Below are 23,323 nucleotides of genomic sequence, written 5' to 3' on the forward strand. Positions count from 1 at the left end.
GGATTTCCTGTTTCACCTCCACAACAAACTGTTGTAACACGACCGACACTTGTAGCTTGCAAACAAACCAAAGGTATTTAACATGCATACACAGTACATATAGCGTAGCCTTTTATAAACAGACACAAAGAGCTCTAATTGGTGGATCAAGTGAAGTATCTGCTGACACATTTTTTTTTTTAAGTTGGGAGGAAATTCAATACATCATTTTTCCCTTTATTTTATTCATAAACCTCAGGCATGACTTGGTTTATTAGGTTAAAGGTGTTCTGAATAAAGTACTGTAATACTATAAGAAAAACACATTTCGCTTTTGTGGCCTTAATACAGTTGAAAGGTGAACCATCTCCACCATCTCCCATAACTATACATTCCATTTATTGATGACAGTGGCCAGAGGTGACAGAAGACGTTGTCAAGCAACTACAAGCACACAATTATCCTCTCTGCATCACAATCATTGTTTGCTTCCTTGACAAGTAATGCCCAAAGCTCTTTAGCTCAGCACACGAAAGAGGCAGGAGGAAGCAGCTGTATTCATCATTTATTTAAACTGCTTTGGAGCACCGGCAAGTACCGGGGTAAAATGCTTTGGAGACAGCCCAGTCGTTCATCTTCTCTGCTTTATTTCATAACACTGCCTCATCCTTTAGCCTTTCTTCTCCTCCTTGCTCTCCTCCTCGTCTGGGTTATAGACGCTGACGGTGAACTCGCCAGCCTCCGTGCCGTACTTGTTCTTGACCAAGAGGGCGTATTTACCAGAGTCCGCTGTGCTGACGGCGGCGATTGTGATGCTGGCAAACTTCCCATGCTCAAACTTGAGTTTGTAATGGTCGTCAGACACCAGCTCCGTGTCGTTCTTCGTCCAGCTCACCTCAGGTACGGGATCACCCCAGACATTGCCAGTAAGGTTCAGGGACTAAAGAGGAAAAAGAGGATTGCAGGAAGGTCGATTTGCATGTACAAAACCACAGAGTTCGGAGAAAAGAGACTCCGAGGAATGAGATAATGAGAAAGAAGGAGGAAGAGGTGAGACAAAAAGCTTAATACAGTATATTTACACTAATCATCTAATTTACGTACCTTGCCTTCTTGGATTGCAACCACGTCTGGCAAGCCTCCAACAACACGAGCACGGTCTAAACAAGAAATACAAGAGTGAGCCAGGAAGCAAATGTCACAGTGGAGTATTGCTCTGTTGACAACATAATACTCACAGACACTGACTTTTCAAACTGGCAAGTGAACAAACCTTCATAAAAACAGCCTACAGTGGTTTCAGCTCTGCCGTGTGCATGAATGATATTTTAAATTTTAGTTTTAGCCGAACATTTCCAAAATATAGCAATTTCATCTCCTGGAAAACCATTTCCCATGAATGAGATCTTGATATAATGATGACCAACAGACTCATGTGTCTTCAACCCAAGTTTAAATAATTTCTATTAAAACTGAAATGGCCTCCGTATGGAGAAAAAAAGCCCTTGACATACGTCTGTTGGGAGAAACCAAATAATAAACAGCCACTTACTTCTCTCTGCAATTGCTGCTGCCCTACAGAAGGAAGGAAGTTTACAGACAGTGAGAAGGCATCTCAGGCAGAACCTTTTTTTTCTTATACAATGTCAGGAAATGTATTTTGAGTCCTTCTAAAAGGGCTCACATAGTACACAGAGTTTATTTTTGGTTTGTGATGACTGTTACTATTTATTTCAGTAAACATCCTCTTCAGGCAGGAACACAGAATTACACAACAGAAGGACCCAGTCAGATGAGTTTGTTTACTTACTTGAGCCTTTGGAATTCTTCAAATGCCTCTTCCCATGCTGCACCAGAGAAAAAAAATAAAAACATTATTATTAAATAGTTACATAAATTCGAAAATAGCCAAAGTTGAAGTGTCCTCTCCTTTTGGCTTTAAAGGTTTCACTCACCTTGGCCACTCAGATCAAAGACTCTCTTTACACCGTCCTTGCCATCAAAGATGTCCATGGTGTATTTGCCCTTGTCCTTCTCAGTGGGCTCATTGATCTTAAGCCAAAGCTGCTCTCCTGTGACTCCAGACTTAACTCTCTCTGAGGCAGCAATCTTGGCATCTCTAATAGAGTCATTTGGAACACAGAGATCAATTGATGCTTGAGTGTTTAGTGGAAATATGCAGTGATATGAGCAAGATACAAATAGCAATGCACGGTAATTTCATTAGTTTGAGTAATTGGTTTTAGTCATGTAAAACAAGCCTAAAGCCTACTGAGAATGTATACATGCAAAGCTTTGAAAAAAGCTAAATCGTCGCCATCTTTGTGACATTTTAGCATAACATCAACCTCAAAGCTGAGCTAATCTGGTGAAATATGTAGACACCATACTCATTTTTAAAACAGTCTTGCATCATGCATTTTTGGAAGAAAAGTACAAATAGGTGAGTACTACATGGCAACTGATATGAGATGCGACACAGACTTAACAATCAACATTACTAAGGTGAAAAAAATGGTTGCTGGGGAAACGACTCAAAACAAAATGCAGGCATGAGATTTGATACCTTTTCATCCTGCTCTGCCCGTCACTTTCCCTAATATCGGCTGATGTGTGTGTGTGTGTGTGTGTGTGCGCTTTATGCATCCTTAGTATTTGCTTGTAAGAAAATGGTTTTTAATCCTTTGTAAGAAGATAAGATAAGATGAGACGTTATTGATCCCAGAGGGGAAATTTGGTCGTTACAGCAGCCAGCAGGACAAGACAGTGCAAAAAGAACAGAAAAGGTATAAAACAGATATAAAAAACTATAATATACACACATATAAATAAATACAAAAAATGTTTAGTCGTGTCTGTAGTTATCAGGCTCTGACATCTGTTGTCTGGGCTTGCCTATTTACCAGGCTTTCTTATCAGTGACACTGTATCCTTCTGCTGTATATGTGCTGTGTGTTGTTTTGTCTGCTTGTTTTATATCTCTTTGCTTGATTTGTGAATGATAAAATCAGTCTACCCAGGAACCTAAAATGACCCCTTTGGCTACATGAGAAGATGCATTGACATCATACAATAAATAGATGAATGAACAAAGTAAGTCAGACACTGACATATTTGAATATCCATCGCATAGAAACCTGACGGATTAGGAGACAGGAGATGGATGTCAAATATGTATGTAGGTGATTAAGACTGATTTCACATACTTGTGGAGCCAACCAACACGCAGGTCCTCGTGATAATACGTGACATTGGAGTAGAGGATGATGCCATGTTCAGTACTGAGGACTTGGACTGCAGAGGATGAGTTGGCTGGAGGGAACAGAATAAAACACAGGTGTTTATCTACATCTCAGGGAAACCCCAGGGATTATGGGTATATAATGCTGTACGAAAAATTTCAGTCTCTAGCTGCTCATACTGTATGCAGTGGAAAAATACTGTAAATGTGCACATTTGGATTCTTTCTGTGATTTCCTTCAGTGTGTGTTGCTTCATTTCTGCATGTTTAGCGTGAAGCTGAATGACTCACCAATAACTCTGAACAGCTCATTCATTACAGCCTGGTATCCTGGGAAAAAGGATGAGAACAGCTATTAATGTCTCATTCACTGGTATCACAGCACTAATTTCCACTTGATTTTTTTTTAATTTTAACTCGAAAATTTAATAAGAGAGACTTTACCTGCGTCTGTCAGGTTGAAGGTGCTCTTATCTTTGCCTCTGTCGTCCCTCAGGAACACCTCGTAAATGCCCATATCGTTTTTGCAGATCTAGAGTTTGAAGAAAAAGCAACTTTAGTGAGCGTAGGACAGCAAAGAATTCCCTTCTACCTTAAACAGAGGGGAATACAGTATAATTCTTGCGACAGATAATAGACAGTAGAACAGCCAGACAGAGACCAACTACACCGAAAAGACAAGCTTTTCTCCTGCCCGGGATGCTGCAGGCGTTAAAGGGAAAACATGGAAAAGGTAAGACGAGGAGGACACATGGAGACATTATAGGTGTCAACTTATGGCAGCAAAGATTATGTCCAGACTTTGGGTCTTGGCGGCGGGGGAACATCCTCTGCAGGTCGCTTTTTCCCTTCTTTTTCTTTCTTTTTCTCTTGCTTAATAACCCACTGTGAATTAGACAGATAAGCTAGTTAATGCAAATGCGGTGGACAGGAGTGGCAGTGAACAAGCCGCCTCCCCTGAGCTCATGCAATGACACCAGCCCTCTCTTTGTGAATGATGTTTAACACAGTTTCGATGTATAATTAGCTTGAAATGTTAGTATAACTTCACTGGTGCCATCAGTGACTGACAGACCAGACTGATGACCTCGACAGAAGGACAGCTCTGGAGATTCAAAATGTTTGAATGAGGTGGCCAGAGGAGTTAAAGTGTTATACAATGTTAGAAATGAAATGTATGAATTAAGCACACAGAAAAAACCATAAACTGCTTTCGCACTATATCTGCGTGAATAAACAGCCTAAAGATCGAGCTCAAAATAAGGAAAATACCATAAAAACTGAAAGCCCTAAAATAGAGAGCCAGTTATATGTCTGATTCCTGTATGACATGCTGACATGCTGACTCCAGCAGCACTACAGCAGGAACTCAGGAACGTGAATATTTTTAAAAGCGTTTCATCATTTATGGTTCTGTGTGTCAGAGAGGGACGGTTGGCAGCATAGCATCTAGTCTGGGGCTACAATGGAAGCATAGCTGCATGAGAAGCATGGCTTTTAGCTCTTTGCTCATAAGCTTACGGATTCCTCACAAAGTAGAGCCTCGGTCTAACGGCCTGACCTTTCCGATATTGAAGATCAGCTCGCCGTCCTCCCTCTTGATTTTCTTGGCGTCTTCGTCATCCTCAGCAATCTCAATGCTGTCCTTAGACCATATGATCTCAGTCTCTGGTTTGACATTTCCTATCTGTGGAGAGAAGGAAACCATTTGTTGTGCCCCATCTTTTAAAAAATAAAAAAAGGAAGATTAAAAGCAGTATAAGGACTTATGGTTGTTATTCTTACCTTGCATTTCAACAGCACATCACATTCTGCAGTAACAGTGAAGTCGAGGTACTCCACAAAGTGAGGACCTGTGCATGGAACAAAAAGTAATTATCGAGACCTACTTGTGATAATAGTGATAAAGTTATGGGATGGAAAAGTCAGATTGGTTACCTTGTTTCCTGACCCATTCTGCCCTCTCAAATTCTGATCTCTTCTGAAGCTCCCTGAATTCTGGACAAAGAAAATGAATCATTAAAAACCAAGAATGCTTTCAATAAAATCACTATTTTTCCAACAATGAAACAGGCAGTGCACCAGAGAGTCAACTACAACAAGAATGAAGCAGACCCTAAAGAAAAGATTGTCATCTGCTGCCCCTCTGTGGTCAAACACATTTACTGCACCAACTGCATGCCATTAAAATACTCTTCTGTTTTGTTCTATTCTGTGACATTTAATCTACTGACAAATCTCTATGCACAACATCACTAAGGAAGTAAAAGTCGTATTTGAGGTCTTACCATCTCCAATGAGCACCAGACTGGTTGTACCCTTAGCTTTGCCATCCACCAGGTTAAAGGTGAATGTTCCCTCATCGGTCACCTCCAGAGAATCCATGAACATCTCGATTATGCCGGTGGACCGGTCAAAGCTCATCGTGTATTTCTGGGAACAAGAAACCCCAATCCATAACCATCAGCTGTGAGAAGTGGACATAAAAGACAACGTGAGAACAAGAGACGCATTCGATTTTTTTGAGGAAGGTTCCTACCTTTCCCTCAGCCACAATGACGTCATTAAAAACATACTCCACTTGGCAGGCAGAAGTGCATTTCTCCACCTGAGTCCAGAATCGCACACGACCCTTCTCAAGCAACTCCATGGCCATTTCATTCTTAAAGGGAATGACTGGAGAAACACATTTTTGAAAGCTCTTACAGCACCCATAGCGCTCCAAGTAACCACAGCTTGGTAAGTAATTCCAACACTCTAGAGAGTATTTACTGAGTAAAGTGATGATGACGATACTGATATTCTTATTCCCAAAGTCTATCTAAAACGGTATCTGCACTTGATAACTAAACTCAAGATAAGCAAAGAAAGTGTGAAAAAAATGTGGTATTAGCAGTATGTGTGATGGGGTGGGACATTCACCAGGGAACTTGTGATCATGGCTGATGTCCAGGAGACGCATGAGACCTGTCAAGTAAAAACAGCAGCAAAACAGGTTAAAGTCTCTGCAAAAACCTTCAGCATCAACTCTTCTACTCAATGTTTTACTGTTGTTTCACATGTTTACATGGTTTAACCTATTTGTCTTTGACAAAAGCACAATATTAATGCTGTTAGAAATACTCCTCAGCTCTGACAGACATCCAGCACTAAATAATTTGGTCAAGAAAAACAGACCGCAGAGTGTGTGTGCAACTGCTGATAACAGCGCTAACAGACTGCCACTCAAACAAATACCAAGTAAATTAAGCTTCAGCCACACAGGAGAAGGGATATCAGGCTGACTCACCTTCCTCAGTTAGTGTGTAACTGGAGGAGATGCCATCAGTGTTGGTCACCACACAGGAGAAGATGCCCAGATCCTCCAGGGAGGGACTGTTGAAGATAGCTCTTGACCTGGAGATCAGGACACATGGGTGCGACAAGGTATGAGGAAAGAGGATGGACTAATTCAAACAAGGAAGATCGTGGAAATGTTTTGCACTGGATAGAAATGTTGCATTTGCATGCATTCAGATGTTGCATGAGAAACTGGCCATGTAAAGGATACTCACTTGCCCCCTTCATTGACAACAGTCAAGCGTGAAGTGTCTGTGATAGTCTGGTAATTCTTGGACCAAATAAACTCGGAGCCCTCACTCATCTCAGAGCACTCAAAGACCATAGAGATCACACCATCGTCGTCCACATCCACATAAATCTCTTTGGTGCCTGAGGGAGGGAGAGTGAATGGTCACAAGCATTACAGATTACAATGGTGGACAATAAAATATAAGACATCTGATTAGAGTTGATATAAAAAGTGATTTTCCCTACTTTTCCAGACTTTCCAGACCTGCGTAGGAACACTAGATGTGTGAGTTACATAACAATCACACTCACCAGGGCGAGTCTGGGCCAGGATTGGACCTAAGACTGCTGAGGGCTTTCCAACTCCAGCAAGATTTTGAGCTCGTGCGCGGAAGACGTAGGATGCACCCGCCTTCAGCCCCGTCACCTGAATCAGAACACGATGAACGGAGGTCAAAGAGAGAGAGAGAGAGAGCGTTCAAAGAACGCTTTCCTCATCATTTAATATCACGTGAAGATACATGCAGGATACATGCATGTTGTCCAAATTCCAGCTGTCTCTTCATCTTCCTCACCTTGATGTATTTCATCTTGTTGACCTTCTCATGAACAGCCTTCCATCCTTCCTCTCCAGCCGAGGCCTCTTTGACGTCCAAATAGTAGCCGCTGACAGGAGTGCGGCCATCAAATGCGGGTGGCTCCCACAGGACCACGACGGAGGTGTCGCGAACCTCCAGCACATGAAGACCAACAGGAGCGCCTCAGAGGACAAATCACACAGTTTGAATTACGTGGGGATAATTTTGGGTTGTCAAACACACTGTAACTGGACAATACAGAAAGAAAATGATGTCACAAAGATTCACAAAACAGTGAGCATTTCAAAAAAGAAATACAAATTCTGTAACAATGCTACACATGTACTTTCAAAACAAATGTAAAATGTATTTAATGAAATGGACTGCAGGTTACAGTCTTTTCTAAGGTATATATTTTGCTAAACATTTTTAAATGTATTCCGAAATGTACTGTGGCCATTGGAGTGTGATTTAACACACTATTGTCTCTGCAATTTTTTGGTCCATTCTCTGTTATTCTTATATCACTGCAACTAACAGTTACTTTCATTAGTGGTTAATGACTAACAGGAGGATCATTTTGCGTTTGGTTTATAAAATGAGAGGATAAAATTTCCTGTCAAAAATTTCTAAAGGTGATGTCTTCAAATCACCTGTTTTGTCCAACCCACAGTCCAAAGACTAAAATGTTCAATATAAGATCACATAAGACAGAAAAAAAGAAAAAAAAGGGAAAGAATAACCTTCTCACAATTAAAGAACTAGATAATGTTCTGTATGCTTGCTTTAGAAATAGCTTAAATCATTAATTGATCATGAATAATTGTGAACAAATCAGCTGTTAAATGAATCGCCTGACTGATTGCTCTCTAATATCTGCCTACCCAGGCATATTCTCTCTCATACCTGGCACAGTAATGGTCCACTCCTTGCACTCCAGGGCTGCACTGGCCAGAGATGCTTTACTCACACCAGCCATGTTCATAGCACGCACCTGGAACTGGTAGAAGACGTTCTCCTTCAGGTTCTCTGCCTGAAAGAAACCAGTGCAGCAGAGAACAGAAACGATTAAAACTCATTTGAGGGTAATCATTTGTCAACAACATGACAGGAATTTTGTCACTGTACACTGTAACTGGTAATCACTCCTAAGTTCAAGGCCAGAACGTTTTCACTGGAAATGTGGTCCATGAGTGCTTGAAGTACAAGCACTTACTTTATAGGAGGTAGTAGTCACTGCCTGATGGTTCATTTCATGCCATTTCCCAACAATGTCTCCCTTCACAGTCCTGTAGTCCACAAAATATCCCCTAATATCAGCTCCTCCATCGTTAGCAGGTGCGGTCCAGCCCAGCACCATGTAGTCCTTCACAGCCTCCAGCAGGGTCACACCGGTGGGCTTTCCAGGGATGGCTGTGAAGAAAATAAATAAACTGGTCAAAGTTACTTGTAAGAGAAAAGGAGAAGAATAAGGATAACTTTCAGAAAATCAGACCCTATTTGTTCGGCTTTCCTTTCATGAAAAACTTATGATCTCAAACATGGCCTGGCATTGGAGAAATTTTGCACAGGTCTTAGTCGTCATTACGCTATCACAGCGACTACCTTAGGGGTCCAGCTGAACATGCTGCATGCTTTGGACGCATAAGCGACATACATTTTTAAAGGTCATTGTAATGGATAAAGTACTTACACTCAAGGCCAGGAGCAGGGTAACTTTCACGCTATGAGAATCTCCAAAAGCCAGAGGAGACTCTCATTAGGTTCATGCTCTTTAGAACACAATGTTTTAGCCTTTATCTTGGCCATGCACCAAGGGCACCCCTAAAGAGTTACCAAATAGCAAAAAAAGAACTCAAGCAAAATCACATTTACACAGAAATCGATACCTTCACACAGTAAATGCATTGTAAAACATGATCGAACTTTTGCTTGGCACTATTTTGTTATTTTGTAGTGTTAGCAATGCCAGGCAGGTGCATGCAAAATATGTCAACCAACAGTCACGAAACTCAACATATATAGCAATTTAGCTACAAAACAGGAGGTATTTGGTATCCAACTGTGTCAGAAAAAAAAAAATCTTGTTGAGAATAAATAAATAAATAAAAATCTTGTTGAGAATAAATAAAAAGTAACTGAGTATAGTGATTTGAGATTTCTTGGCCAGGAAAAGGAAAACATGCAATGAAAGTTAATGTAGTTCATGAACAAAGATGAGTTAAAGAGGCCCAGAGGCACAGGGCAGAGGGCTGAAGGTCGTGCGTGAGTGTGCTAAACTGTCCGAGTTAAGAGCAGGCATTTCTAGAAAAAAAAATATAATATGTGGGTTCTCAGCTTTCATTTTTAAATAAATATTTAAAAACATCAGGGCGGATGGAGCAGAGGGAGAGAGCATGGCTCGAATGCTACAAGCAAAGTGAATAATGGAGATGAGTGATGAGGACACTCACATATGGCAGCTTGCACAACCACAGGCTCAGAATCAGGGGAGCTCTGGCTGTATCCAGCAGCGTTGACTGCCTTGACTCTAAACACATAGTTTGTCCCGGTAGTCAGACCATGGCACACAAACCTGAAAACAGTACAGAAAAAGGTATGAAAGGTTTCATATTATCATTACATGGATTTTATTAGCGGCGGGAATGAGAAGGGCTTTAAGAAAACAAGTAACTATTGTAATTCTACGAGGCATTAGCGCCTTCGCTTTTCCTCTGACTACTGATAGCCAGAAGTAGCTAGTTTGGCTTACCAATCTTGCATTTCCACCTGAGACTTTGTATGTTTTTAAAAATGAAATGACACAATCTCCCCATTAGAAATGAAATGATTAATTCATAAGTAACAATAATATGCTAATTTTAGCAACATTTGGGTATAAACTGTTGACTCTGACTCAGCTGACTACAGGCATGGACTTTCAGACTCTTATCTTCTTGTGCTCCTATTACCATTGATTTTACTACTTCACATTATGCTTCCATTGACTCTTGGTGTTACAGTGGTCAGCGAAAGTTGACCACTTAAAATCCTCGTACATCCCATACAAGCATTGGTGCACCCACTGCAGGTAAACTGGTTAGCTTCCTAAACATCTACAGTGACAGTTAATCAAATGAAAAAGAAGTGACGTTTACTTTTCAACCATTACTCCATCTTTGTACTTCCAGTTTTGGGTTATTCTGTTTGAAAACCAAAAAACTATAATCTCAAGCAGAAACAAGAAACGTTCTGATTTGCTCACAACCATAAGTAAACTGTGGACGTGAACTCTGCAACTGTGCAATCGATTCATTGTGAATTGTGACTTCATAAACCCAGAATCATCTTTAATTGTACCCACCTGGTCTGCTTGACAGGTTTGTTGTTGCAAGGCATCCAGATGTCTGTGCCCACCACAGTGCATTCAATATAGTAGCCCACCAGGTGTCTGACATCCTTAGAGGCCCCCCAGGAGACCACCACTGAGGTGCTGGTGTTCCTGGTGGCCACTGGATTGCCTGGAGCTGATGGCAGGTCTGTTGAGAAGTAAGAAAGAAAAGAAGTAAGTAAAGCTAATCACAGCAAATTCAGACAGGATGGAACAAACAGGTGGGATCCATAATAAACTGATAATTTTATATTCTGTAGAGTTTAGATCCTACTGTCCAGAGCTCTGCCAGCCTGTTCTGATAATCTGTCAGAAATAATTTAAATGCACATCTCACCCAGTTTATCTCCGACTGTGATCTCTCCTGTGTCTACAGAAGGCTCTCCCACACCGGCAGAGTTGCAGCAGCGCACACGGAAGCTGTAGGATTTACCCTCAGCCAGGTCAAACAGGGCAAAGCGGGGAGACTTGACTGGCATACCAGTGTTGACCCTCTGCCAGGTGTCTGTCCCTGAAATACACTGTGGTGCACAGAGAACCAGTGACGCATCAGTAAGGCAGTAGATAACAAGACAGCAGTCAGGGATATCATGTGTTGACATGTCCATTCATTCCAAAACCCAATGATGGTTAAAGTCACATCTAAGAAGCTGGATCTTGTGAATAATCGGAATAAATAAACAAATAAACAAACAACTGTTCTCCTCACCTTCTCAATGTAATACATGACTCCTTCGTGACCCCTCTGGACGGGGGGCTTCCAGGCGAGCACCACGTAGCTCTTGGTTGCCTCTGTCACCGCAACATCAGTGGGTTCTCCAGGGACAACGCCCACTGAGAGAGCAAGAGGAAGCTCATGTTACTTACAGGAGGACATTCATTCAAGAATCAGAAGAAGAGTCGGTAAACTAGACTGAGCAGATATTTGATGCTAACAGTTTTTACATGATACAACACTTTTCAGACAGTACAGAAAAGGACATAAGTCAGTATAAAATGTCGTGCTGCTATTAGCTGCTGATAAATTACAGTTCGAGGGTGTCATACCGGTAGGATCCTCCTCTGTGAACTTGATCATCCCAGTCCAAGGAGCTGAAGGGCCTGCTGTTGGGACAAATTAAAAAAATCATTGAAAAAGGGGGAGTTATAGGCTCTACTGTAACACGTAAGCGGGACTCTGCTGCGTCTCTCACCTCGCAGACGGGCTCTGTCGGAGGGATCCATGGCAACCACGGCCTCGGAGACACGGGATGGACGGCTGACTCCTGCCTTGTTCAAGGCCCGTACCCTAAAGATGTAGGAACGCCCCTCCACCAGACCTGTGACCGGGAAGCGGGCATACTTCACTGGGATGTCGTTACACTGTGCCCAGTGGTGAGTGCCCACCTCACACCTGCCATGGAAACACGCATGAATTAGATTTGTAAACACCACAAGCAAATATGTCATTTAACTATCAGAAAAAAAAATCTTTCCACTGCAATCTTGTGACCCTTGGAGGAAATTCAGCTGGTGCCATGTGCCTGCAACATTTGTTACTCTATACAGAAACAGCATACAGAAGACTAGTTTTGCTCTATATATCCTATAAGTAGGACTATATCACAGCCAAAGCGATCAGATAAAACTGGGTCCTTATTTCTCTAGCTAACCTGTCAATGTAGTATCCCAGGATGGAGCTGCTGCCCTCCACCGCTGGCTGCTTCCAGGTTACCACCACATAGTCCTTGTTGGCATCATGACAGCGCACATCTAGGGGGGCCACGGGAACCCCCTCCACCTCCACATCGGCATCTGGCACAGAGAGACACACAGACACACACCCTTGTGAGTAGTGCTGTTTCTAAATAAGGCTGAAGTGCATCACATACTCAGCTTGCATTTTCTGACCTACTTATGCCTTTACAGAAGAGCAGCTGTCGCTCACATAGACAGATCAGTTTGTATCTCGCTAAGATTAAAGGGGATTCTGAAGATTCGTTCTTATGCATAAACCTGCTGATTTGTACTTCAGAACACACTCACAGAGAGAGACAGATATAGAAGCAACATTCCACAGAGGAAACCAAACACCTCATAGATAGCCTTGTGTCCTTTAAAGACACAGCAGAATTGAATGGTTCCCTAACATGTCCGTGCGTGTGGTGATCTTTATCAAACCTATAATATTCAGTGTGGACTTGAAGGCGCTTCACAGATTAATTAAATTTCTAATGTAACACAAAACTCAAAAAGCTGAATGTCCAAATGCGAGTCCCTCTTTTTGCAATGAACTCATCTGAAATATCCGTGTGGCGCCGTACCTCTGACAAACACATAGGCAGAGTAGGTGTCAAAGCCAGATTTGGTGTTGACACGCAGGGTGTACATGCCCTCATCTTCCTTGTTGAGGTGAATGAGGGTGAGTGAGGCACGTTCCCCAGACCAGTGGGTGTGGACCCATTTGGAGGGCTTCAGGGGGACAGCTAAAAAACAAAAGATTGGATACATACAGTGGATTAATTAGAGATGCAATATCCAGTGGTTATAAAGAAAGAGACTGCTCTGTTTCTGGTTTATTCTTCCTCTTACAGTTTCTGTACCAAACCACCTCAGGCTGGTAGTTTTTCACAGTTGGATAAACGATCACGGTGCAGCCCAGACTCAGTGTCTCGCCTTCAGTGCCCAAGGCCACTTCGAATTTGTCGATGATGGTCGTTTCAAAGGTAACACCATGCTCAGGACAGAAACCATCTGCACAATAGGAAAAAAAAAAACCAATTAAAAACACTACGATCCAACAGGCAGAATCATAATCATTTATGTGTGGTTGCGTTTTAGTCCACCGGATGAATGCAAGTCCAAAATTCACTCTTTAGACAAATACTGCTGTCTTCACCCGCGAGTCGCTGACTTTATCTGTTGTTTGAAGTTGAGCAGGTAGTTTCTAGTGGGTTTTTAGTGGTTTTTGCCGAATAGAGCAGCCTGCTATGGGTGGTAATAGGGTGGATGAAAGCAAAAAACATTAGCTGAAAAGAAGCTGAAACACTCTGCAGAGCTGAGGGAGGCTGAGGCTTTTTTCCATCATTTATATAACCTGTTTGATGAGTGCAGCTTTTATTTTTACTTGTGTTGTTTTATGTCTCATGCCTTAAAAACTAAAGAAAATTATTTTAAGGGACTCACGTGGTTTGGGATCTAGTGGGCCTGCTTCCTCGCCCTCCTGGAACCCTGCGGAAAAATATAAAATTCAGCAATCCTGTTGTATCAGTCACAAGCGACTTCTGTGATACAGATTCACCAGTAATAAAATATGATACATCGTGGGTACGATTAATCATTTTTTCATTTGAGCCTCAGCTTAAGGGGTTTTCCTACTATAACCAGATCCTGAAAATCAAACACAACTGTAGGATCACGCTGAGTTTGAAGTGGTGATAATTTAAACCTTTACTTTAACCCTTAACTTCAAACTGAAACAGGAGGAGCTGCTGCAGCGACAACCTGCCAGAGGAAACAGTTACCTACTTTTGACAACAACGGTAGCCACATAAGAAGCTTCCCCTTTCACATTGAGGGCAGAGACGCGATACTGAGCAGTGTCGATGAAATCACAGCTGAAAATAAAATGTGCACACACTGTGAATTACCAGCATCTCTTTTACAGAATATTTTCATCATAAAACAATGTGTATTTTGGGTACGTCTCATTAATTCAAACTGAGGCGACACAGTGTGAGCTTCATGATTACCTACTTCTTGATCTCCAGGGAGTGCATGTTGTAATTGCTCTCTGCTGTGTACTTCTCAGGGTGGGCCTTGGCATCAATGAGCACATTGTTTTTATACCTTGAAGAGAGCAGAACGACAGCTGGTTTATTTATACCGCCGTCTACAGAGTGTGTGATCGCAGAGGGGTGTGTGTGTGTGTGTGTGTGTGTGTGTTCTGGCTGTGGAAACTAGAATTGGCCGATGACAAGAACTTTGGATGGAAACTTCTCTCTGACACACGGATCGCTCTCATCAGCCTCTCTTTTCTCGTGACTCAGAGACGGTTGGGGCTGGTGAGCTGGGAGGATTTCTCACCAGGCAATCCTGGGTTTAGGCCATCCAGCCACAGTGCAGTGCAGCTTGAGAGTCTTGCCCTCCCAGACAGTCTGTCCACGGGGTTTGACGATAAACTCTGGAGTGTGTGTCAGGCTGTCTGGGTTCATTTTCTTACGGAACTCCGCCCACTCCTCCATCTATAGCAAGAGAGGGAAGCCAGACGGTCACACAAAGCACATGAGCATGGCAGAGGCTTCATGTGAGAGAGATTCGATTATTTGAACAAATATTCTGCGTAACAGAATGAAAGGGATTCACCGTCCTGCTCAGTTCCAGGCGTTCAGCGGATTCCCTGACGAGAGTTGTTCGGGTTCTCTTCTCCACTTTAACATGCATGGCCTCCTTGGCCTCCCTCACAAACAGGTTCCTCATGGCCACATAATTAATCCCCTCCTCTGTGGTCTCCTCCTCCTGGGCCTCCATCAGGCCGCGAACAACATCATGACTGGAGACATGACAGCAGTTTAATATCACATGTAGTGCCTTTTAGCATAATAAAAATGGATTATTTTGCGCCACTCACTCACTTGGCTCGAAATACGGGAATGACATAGCCGATAACTTCTTTGTCCTTGTCCATTGCCAGGTAGGTGCGTTTGGCTCTCTTGGGTAGCGGGCTCAGTTTTAACACCTCCTGCCCCTTCTCCGTCTTCACAGAGGTCTTCAGGCTTCAAGGTAGGAGACAACAATCACAACACTCGCACCATAAATAGTTTTTATGGTGTACAGCCAGAATGCACCTTGAAGGACAAGGTTGACAATATTCTGTTCGCTGATGAGTTATTCCTACTGGCTGTGTTATCTGTGAAGCCCCATTCAGACGTGGCTTATTCCACTGCAACCATTAAAAACACATAAATAAGCTGCACTGTTGCACTCAGTGGTGTTACATCATTTTCATTAATATGTGCACTGTGGTTCTGCTGCAATAAATACTAACACACATTAACCTGCAAAAACACAGTGCTCCACTGATTTAGGCAATTACTGAGCCTCTTTAAAAATAAAACATATTTGTGCCCCATTTTAAAACATTTAGGTCTTCAGTTGTGCAATTTTTGTTGAACCTAAGGAAGAAAACTGCCACTTTGATCTGTTGATTAGATGATCCTATAGCTACTTGTATCGAAATCTTTGATTTTAATGTATTTATTGATTGAACTCTGGCAGTGCAAGCAGGTGAAACAAATGCACTAAAAATAAACCTGTAAAACGAGGACATGCGCGATCACACATCTGCATGTGGCCAAGTAATTTAAATGTCCTGCTTTCACGGTATGCACCACTTTAGCTTGTGTGACAACAACAAAAAAAAAATGAGACAAACGAGACGCGAACGCTAAAAATAACGACAACATTCTCAGCATGGCCCATACTGCCTCTGTGCATTTATAAAACTTTAAACAAGTGTGCAAGTTACATAAAGACACATTCAGAATATGCTACAGTCCGGTCACTCACAAATGGAAGGTGTATTTCTGTCCACCCTCCAGGACTCTGACCCATATTACACTCTGACTCATTTTTACCTGTCAGTTCCTCAGGCCTGCCTATTGTCAGAAGGGTTTATAAATGGAGCTGGAACTGGTGGATATGCACCATAAGGGAAAGGTTCATTTTAAAGCCCTGCTTTCACTTGTAATCTGTGTCAAGCCTGCCCTCGTCTATCCGTTTGGCCTCGGGGAGCAACGGCACAACGTGGCTTTGATAAACTCTATTCCACAAGGCGAGGTGGGATCAAGTCGATGGAAGAAGCTGAACGCACAGCACAGAGACAGACGGATGGAGAGAATCTCTAAAGATTTCTGCAGAGCTGAGACGTTTTTGTTTTTTTCCTCCTGCTGACTCACCAGGTGTGTTGAAAGGAAGCCACAGGTTTAGTGTGTGAGAAAGTCAAAGGTGAAAAAGTTTTAGTGCTGATAATAAAAACATTCAATTCCTGCCTGAGAGACTTCAGTGTGTGTCAGTCTTAATATTCCGATTTAAAAAAGTACCAACTGGAAACTTTTTACAGAATAATTTGTAACAGAAACAAGAGAATAACACCGACAATCAGTGTGACTACGCCTCAAGGGTTATTAACTATTAATCGTCCATGGAAGCCAGTATACAACTGTTTACAGTTTCATGACTTCCATACAGTGTCTTTACAGTAGGCCTAATGGCAACATCTCATATCCTGCATGCAGAAATAGCTTGGCTGTCCGTGAATATATCTGGCAGCCCTTCACTACAGCTGAAATTCCTTCCCTGACCCCGTTTAGAAAGCTATCACGGTTCCAGCATGTACACTGAGCCCTGCAGCTTGAAGGACAAAGGAACCGAGACCATATTACATGTTGACAAGGATTAGGGACACCAGGGACCCAACATGCTGCATACAGACTGGACAGTACGGCTTTCACACACACACACACACACAACACCTTCAGTATACTTTGATCAAGCCTCATTTCATTCTAAACCTCCAACACAGAATTTCACGTGCAAGTGAAATTAGATGAAAATTTAACCAGCATGATCCATCTACAATTAAAAACGACAGGTTTAATACTGCTATTGAACAGTAAACAGCTCTTTTCATTACTGATTAATCTGACAGTTATTTAGTCATCAGTAATCAATTAACTGTCACGGTGAAACTTGCAAGTTGACAATCAACAGTCCAAAAGTCAAAAATATTTTACGGATAAAAAGGTTCAAATCAGAAAGTTAATGAAATGAAAATTAAGTGACTCATTGTTTCAGCTCTGTCTTACTTTGTAATTGTTTTTGTGATCCTGTATTTAATGGGACTCATGATACTTGATTTCAGTGCTAGAAGCTGGAGATCCTATTTGGCTCCAGACTCTAAGATACAAAAACACAATACTGTTGCTAAAGTAAAATCCTGCATCAACAACAACAAAAAAATAAATAACTCCACACAGGCCTTGAATTGCCTCAGAGCTTGAATATACAGTTAAGATTATTTGCATTGAATTGACTCGCTTTAAGTTTTATTTTTAACACAGCTTTGAAAGTAAAAGCTGGTCAGCATTCAGAGAGCTGAGAGATTTGAGATTTGTAATTTCCACGAGGGCCTTGAACCTGGCCTAAAAGGCTTTTAAAAAAAAAAAAATTTTAAAAATCAGGCTGTTATGCAATGACGAAAATTATATGTCCATCACCTGGGCAGGTGATGATCCACTTTAGATGGAAACACACTTTGAGCTGCATGTCTTTTACCTGCGCTGAATATAGGAAAAAGGTCTGCTTGAATGCATCCATCACTTCCGAGGGCACAGAAGTGACAGGCTGCATTAAGAGAAACTCATTTTTACAGTTTTCAAACATCAACTGTCTCATGTAGTTTGGACTTTGCGTCTGCGTCGCTCCCACCCTCTTACCGATGGCTGGTGGTCTTGAAAGTGGAAAATGACTTCTGGCTAACAGACGACTTGGAGCTCAGGTAACAGCTGCTCTCATAGTGATGCTGCTGCTGTTCCTGATGTTGTTGATGATGATGATGATGCTGCTGCTGCTGCTGCTGCTTCTGCATCACTTGTAATGATCCTGACATCCTGAGGGCCACTCCGCCAACTTACAATATCGGACTTGTCTTTACCTTACCAGCTCTGCAAATCAATCTCATCGTTATTATTACAGATTGATTTCTGAATCTGAGGTTAGTCTGAAGCATGAGATGGTGATTAGGCGGTTTAGGCAAAAAGTTGTTAGGATGGCGTCATGATTTTTGCGCTGTGAGCGGTTAAAGCGTTTGCTCTGGTTAAAATCTACTTGTACTGTGTTACATGAAGAAGCAGCAACTCTGGCAGCACTGATGTCTCCACTACATCTCAGTTTTGTGTCTTCAAAAATGAATTTAAATGACAACCTGCTTTACTTTTAAGTGAAGACCTGGAAAACAAAATGCATTGTGATGTAATCCAGTGACTAAGGAATGTCTTTTAGGCTTTGGTCAATAATAGTATAGATATATACATAAAAATAACAGTTGTCGATTATCAAGTTGATTGTTTGAGAAAAGGTTTCGGTTCACTAATAGTGAAAAATTCCCTTCAGAATCATTTTGTGCGACTGCAAGTCGAAGGCTCAAACTCATTCAGCTGTCATTGAAAATAAGCAAACACTCACAACTGAGAAGCTGGAACAAGTGATGTTTTTTGGGCGCAGAAATCAGAGTATTTTTCTATCGTTTCACCAATCAGCCAACTGACAAATCATTTCAGCTCTTCAGATCAATAAGGATAAGGATCTGCAGTTTTACAAGTTTCTTTTCTGACGGTTATATCCTTGAGCAGCACCTCCAGCAGTGTACTATGTAGCTCTCTGCCAGTTAAACTAAAAAGACTGTAAGCCTTGGGGACACAGAGTGCATTAAGAGAAGACATGAGTCATCAAAAGCTGTTTTGAGGCAAAGCAGATGTTAAATGAATAAATTAGCTCCTCTTTTAGGATGAAAGTTCACTACAATGACACATGCAGTCTAATCTACAAGGACACAGTAGCCAAAAAAACAAAAAAACAAAAACCTTGTTAGCATGAGGCACAACAAAAATATCTGAATTAAAACAGATCATTAAACCAAATAAATAAATAAAACAATTAAGCAGTTAGAAGGAAGGCCTCAGACCTTACTGAGTCAAGATTTTAAGTGAACCAAATGACATGGGCCAGAATGACAGCTCATCAGCATTAGAGGCAGACTCATTAATAATGAAAAATATTTTATGTAAGTCACTCACCACAACCAAGAATCCACCAGTCCACAATAGTTCAGAATAAGAGAAAATGTGTGCTATTCCAAAAGAAGCTAAAGCAAGTCCACATCCAGGAAAAGCAGCAGGGTGAGGGGCAGTGGACAGGACGGCAGTCCACAGAACAAAAATAATGCTGCCACTCGGCAGAATGCACAAGACACCGTCAGGACCTTTTAAGGCTGGGACAGCTTTAAATATAGACCATGAGACCATGAGAAGGGCCAGGCGAGCTGAGGAGCCTCTGCCGGGCCTGGCCCTCCGCTGGGTACTTCACCGCTCTCTGGTGTAATCGTAGCTCTCGGTTAAAGTTGATAGAAGAGCTGCAGCATTTCTGTGTGTGCTGCCTGTTGAATGGGATGGCATTAGTCACAAACTCCCATCGTTTAGACGACGGTGAACAGCCTGGACCGAGCCGACCCACTCTTATGGCATGGCTTCACAAAAATGTGACTTTAACATGATCATTTTCTCTAAACTCACAGCCCAGCTTCTCGGCTGACTTGTTTGTGACCAATATGCGGCACAAGTTATGAATATGGAGATAGAGAATCGCAAAAGAAAGGCCTTGCAGTAACGCTTTGGACAATTTACACAAGTGTGTTAGTGTGTTGCTGCCACCTGCTGGTGGAGAATGTCAGCTACAGCATTTGTCGTTTGGATGAATATGTAAAGACGTTTTAAAAATAAAAGCTGTGCTTATGTAGCTGTGAGAGTGTAAAATTCCCACGAATATTTTTCGTCATGCCCACTCATCATTATTTGACTTACTCGTCTTGTCCAGTATAAATACAAATAAGCGAGTAGAACCAGAGACGCCATGGAATATTCCAGGCTGTTGGCTCCTTCCAGATCGGCTGTGATTGGTCAGTTTGGGAAAGAGGAAATAGAACATCGATGGTTCCTGCGTCCTCTTCATCATCCTGTGGATGCTCTGGTAGCTGAGTGCACATCCGTTTGGCAATAACGCCTGTATTCTCTTAGGTGGGTGATTTTAACTTGCTGAATTGTCTTTGCCTTTGAATGACAATTAGAGCACTTAAAGATATTTTTTCCTGTGAACTGGTCACGGTTAGCCTGCTCAGGCTAGTCTGCTCAGTCAGTTATTTAGGTCAACGCTGGGCTAACGTTAGCTCAGTAATGCTAGCTAATAAATGTGATATTTAGTTAACGCTTTGTGGGATTCAACCCCAAACTCTCAAAACGGCTATTATTTTCACAATTTTATTTGCGTTTGTTTATTTTCTTGTTGTCAGCTAATGTGTGGCAGGCTCATGGTGTCATCATTTGTTGTGCAAACCTTATGACTGATGCTGGACAGTTTAGCCAACAGCTGCAGATTTCAGCATGTGAATTGCCAGAATTGCATATCACTAAATCGAGAACGGCTTTACCAGTTAACATTCAACCAGCCAGTCACCCGAAAGGACGGTCCAGTGGTCCATGTACCTCATACATGGCTAACTGAGTTGGCTTGAGTTGACACAAACCTGGATTTTTGTCCAAACTGGTTTAAGGAGCTGGCTTCACATGGTCAAACCTGGAGAAGTGCAGCCTTATTCACAGTTAGATGCAGGATGATGATGATGATGACACCTTTCAAGGTGAGCGTCCATACTTTAAGTTATTGTCATAGAAACAAAGTGTGACATTTGAATGGGGAGTCCTGACATTGTACACATCACTGAAACAATCACTTAAGTTTAATTTAGCTCACTTTTTAAAACTGAGAGCAAATGGCAGTAGAATTACTGAACTAAAATGTGTTGATTTGAGTGTTTCTTCTCGCTACTCCTGTTGTCCTTTTTATTTCAAAACTAAAAACTTGCTTTTGAAGGCACCTTAATCTCAAGTTAACAGATCAATTCCATAACTGCGTTTAAATGACTACATGAGCTGATCAGGAATTAACAGGATTGTTTTGCTAACATAATCATCATATTTGAATACTTGAATCATATTTGAAGATTGATTGAAGCATGGTAATAATGTAACTGTGATCAGTCCAGACTGCCCCATAATCAAGAATAAATACATGTATGCCTATCCTACTAATAGTTATCGAGATAAATTTGACAACTGTGATATAGATTTCAAATCGTATGGTCAGGTTGTAGTTGACAGCCTACATATCGCTTGTATCACAGGAGAGGGGGACTTACCAGCTGCCAACATGTCGAGCAAAAGGGCAAAAGGAAAGAACACCAAGAAGCGCCCCCAGCGTGCCACCTCCAATGTGTTTGCTATGTTTGACCAGTCTCAAATTCAGGAGTTCAAGGAGGCCTTCAACATGATCGACCAAAACAGGGATGGTTTTATTGACAAAGAAGACCTTCATGACATGCTGGCCTCTTTAGGTAAATCTAACAGTATATTTACACCCATTTGAACATAAAATATTTGTAGACGTAAATGTCCTGCTTTCAAAATAGTGCTAAATGCATTTGTAATTTAACTAATATTTGAGATGAAGAAATTAAACCTTGGGAGAAAAATATATTGGCAGTGAGGCCTCATTATTGTATTTCACAGGTAAGAACCCCACGGATGAGTACCTGGAGGCAATGATGAATGAAGCCCCAGGCCCAATCAACTTTACCATGTTTCTGACCATGTTTGGAGAAAAGCTGAACGGCACTGATCCTGAGGATGTGATCCGTAACGCTTTTGCCTGCTTTGATGAGGAAGGCACAGGTGAGTTTAACTTTTCTATACACCATATTCTATACATGTTCTCAGGGAAAGAAACAGTTTTTATTTGTTACTTATTTAGTTGGACTTATAAACAAGTGGTTGGGGTTAGAGGGATAATTGTGTTCAAAAGCTGGTCCTTGATAATATTTTAAGGAATATTTGTCTTTAAAATTTTGATATAAGCATCCATTTTAAGAAAAAGAAAATGGTCCAAAATGGGCATCAATTACAATATCTAAAACAGAAAGTTGGCTAATCATTAAACCTCCCAATTCATAATCAGAAAACTGACATTTTTTATTCTACACGACTAAAAGGTTGATTGGGGTTTTTTTTTTCTGTTAATCAACCAATTTAATTTGGTATACTTGTTTTGTTGGTGATAGCAGCAGCCTGGCTTGCATAAAGTTCGAAGTTGTTTACCCCCCCCTTACTGTATATTGGAATGTAAAATGTCATCTCTCACAGGTGTAATCCAGGAGGAGTACCTGCGGGAGCTGCTCACTACGATGGGTGACAGGTTTACAGATGAAGAAGTGGACGAGCTCTTCCGAGAGGCACCCATTGACAAGAAAGGCAACTTCAACTATGTCGCATTCACACGCATATTAAAGCACGGCGCTAAGGACAAAGACGATTAGTGGCAGAAGCAGCTTTGGATGAGGTTTATTCTCTATGTCGTGTGTATCTTTAATGGGTTAGACCAGCTATATCCTGTTACCTGACTCATGACAAGCTTCTCTGTGGTACAACTCACTGAAGGTCATTTATTAAAGCTGCTTGTTGGCCCGTACCTCTGGACTCCCCCCCCCCCCTCCAACTCCTCAACCCCACTCTCTAAGCTCATTTGCACATGTGTGAAATCGCCACTATGAGGTCTGTGTAAGATAGTGAACATGTATGAAAAGACCCTCGTGGATTAAGCTGGAAATAAACTGAACAAGGAGTCTCTTATTGTGAATGGTTTGGTTTTGGTGAATCATTTGCATTTTGTAGGGAAATTAAAAGTTTCGACATTAAACTGTGTTCTGAACCACTGATGTGC

At 41.7% G+C, this 23,323-nt stretch overlaps 2 protein-coding genes across 9 annotated transcripts; one reads left to right on the forward strand and one right to left on the reverse strand.

Annotated features, from left to right (window-relative positions):
- Positions 1 to 236: 236 nt before the first annotated feature.
- myom1a (myomesin 1a (skelemin)) lies at positions 237 to 20,537 on the reverse strand. Of its 8 annotated transcripts, XM_046408940.1 has the most exons (38): positions 19,573 to 20,310; positions 18,214 to 18,441; positions 15,352 to 15,492; positions 15,083 to 15,269; positions 14,804 to 14,961; positions 14,474 to 14,566; positions 14,246 to 14,334; positions 13,904 to 13,948; positions 13,310 to 13,471; positions 13,042 to 13,203; positions 12,391 to 12,532; positions 11,932 to 12,131; positions 11,786 to 11,842; positions 11,448 to 11,572; positions 11,076 to 11,259; positions 10,712 to 10,886; positions 9,822 to 9,943; positions 8,585 to 8,781; positions 8,275 to 8,401; positions 7,366 to 7,550; positions 7,103 to 7,217; positions 6,775 to 6,931; positions 6,510 to 6,616; positions 6,143 to 6,187; positions 5,760 to 5,896; positions 5,509 to 5,653; positions 5,159 to 5,218; positions 5,006 to 5,073; positions 4,782 to 4,907; positions 4,022 to 4,105; positions 3,665 to 3,752; positions 3,512 to 3,550; positions 3,186 to 3,291; positions 1,935 to 2,098; positions 1,790 to 1,826; positions 1,532 to 1,554; positions 1,084 to 1,139; positions 237 to 919 (listed from the first exon to the last, which is right to left on the reverse strand). In XM_046408940.1, the coding sequence occupies exons 2-38, from the start codon at positions 18,384 to 18,386 to the stop codon at positions 650 to 652; spliced, it is 4,551 nt and encodes a 1,516-aa protein (XP_046264896.1). In that variant the 5' UTR covers positions 18,387 to 18,441; positions 19,573 to 20,310; the 3' UTR covers positions 237 to 649. The 8 variants fall into 8 exon arrangements, with proteins under 8 accessions (XP_046264896.1, XP_046264895.1, XP_046264901.1 ...); XM_046408939.1 differs by lacking the exons at positions 18,214 to 18,441; positions 19,573 to 20,310 and adding an exon at positions 20,356 to 20,537; XM_046408945.1 differs by lacking the exons at positions 18,214 to 18,441; positions 19,573 to 20,310 and adding an exon at positions 20,356 to 20,482 and having other exon boundaries at positions 15,348 to 15,492.
- Positions 20,430 to 23,239, forward strand: myl12.2 (myosin, light chain 12, genome duplicate 2). Its single transcript, XM_046408955.1, has 4 exons — positions 20,430 to 20,568; positions 21,732 to 21,941; positions 22,117 to 22,278; positions 22,747 to 23,239. The coding sequence occupies exons 2-4, from the start codon at positions 21,758 to 21,760 to the stop codon at positions 22,917 to 22,919; spliced, it is 519 nt and encodes a 172-aa protein (XP_046264911.1). The 5' UTR covers positions 20,430 to 20,568; positions 21,732 to 21,757; the 3' UTR covers positions 22,920 to 23,239.
- The last annotated feature ends 84 nt before the right edge of the window (positions 23,240 to 23,323 follow it).

The sequence above is a fragment of the Scatophagus argus genome, chromosome 13 (assembly GCF_020382885.2).
Source record: "Scatophagus argus isolate fScaArg1 chromosome 13, fScaArg1.pri, whole genome shotgun sequence".
NCBI lineage: Eukaryota > Metazoa > Chordata > Actinopteri > Scatophagidae > Scatophagus > Scatophagus argus.

Bases quoted from the DNA above. Each gene is read 5' to 3' on its own strand.
- myom1a (XM_046408939.1), bottom strand. From the start codon at position 20,537: ATGTGCACTCAGCTACCAGAGCATCCACAGGATGATGAAGAGGACGCA. The intron at 5,897-6,142 runs GTGAATGTCCCA...GTGTTTCTCCAG, and splicing joins CCATGATCACAAGTTCCCTG to TCATTCCCTTTAAGAATGAA. The intron at 5,219-5,508 runs GTAAGACCTCAA...TTCTTTGTCCAG, and splicing joins TCTGGTGCTCATTGGAGATG to AATTCAGGGAGCTTCAGAAG.
- myl12.2 (XM_046408955.1), top strand. From the start codon at position 21,758: ATGTCGAGCAAAAGGGCAAAAGGAAAGAACACCAAGAAGCGCCCCCAG. The intron at 21,942-22,116 runs GTAAATCTAACA...TGTATTTCACAG, and splicing joins TGACATGCTGGCCTCTTTAG to GTAAGAACCCCACGGATGAG. The intron at 22,279-22,746 runs GTGAGTTTAACT...CATCTCTCACAG, and splicing joins CTTTGATGAGGAAGGCACAG to GTGTAATCCAGGAGGAGTAC.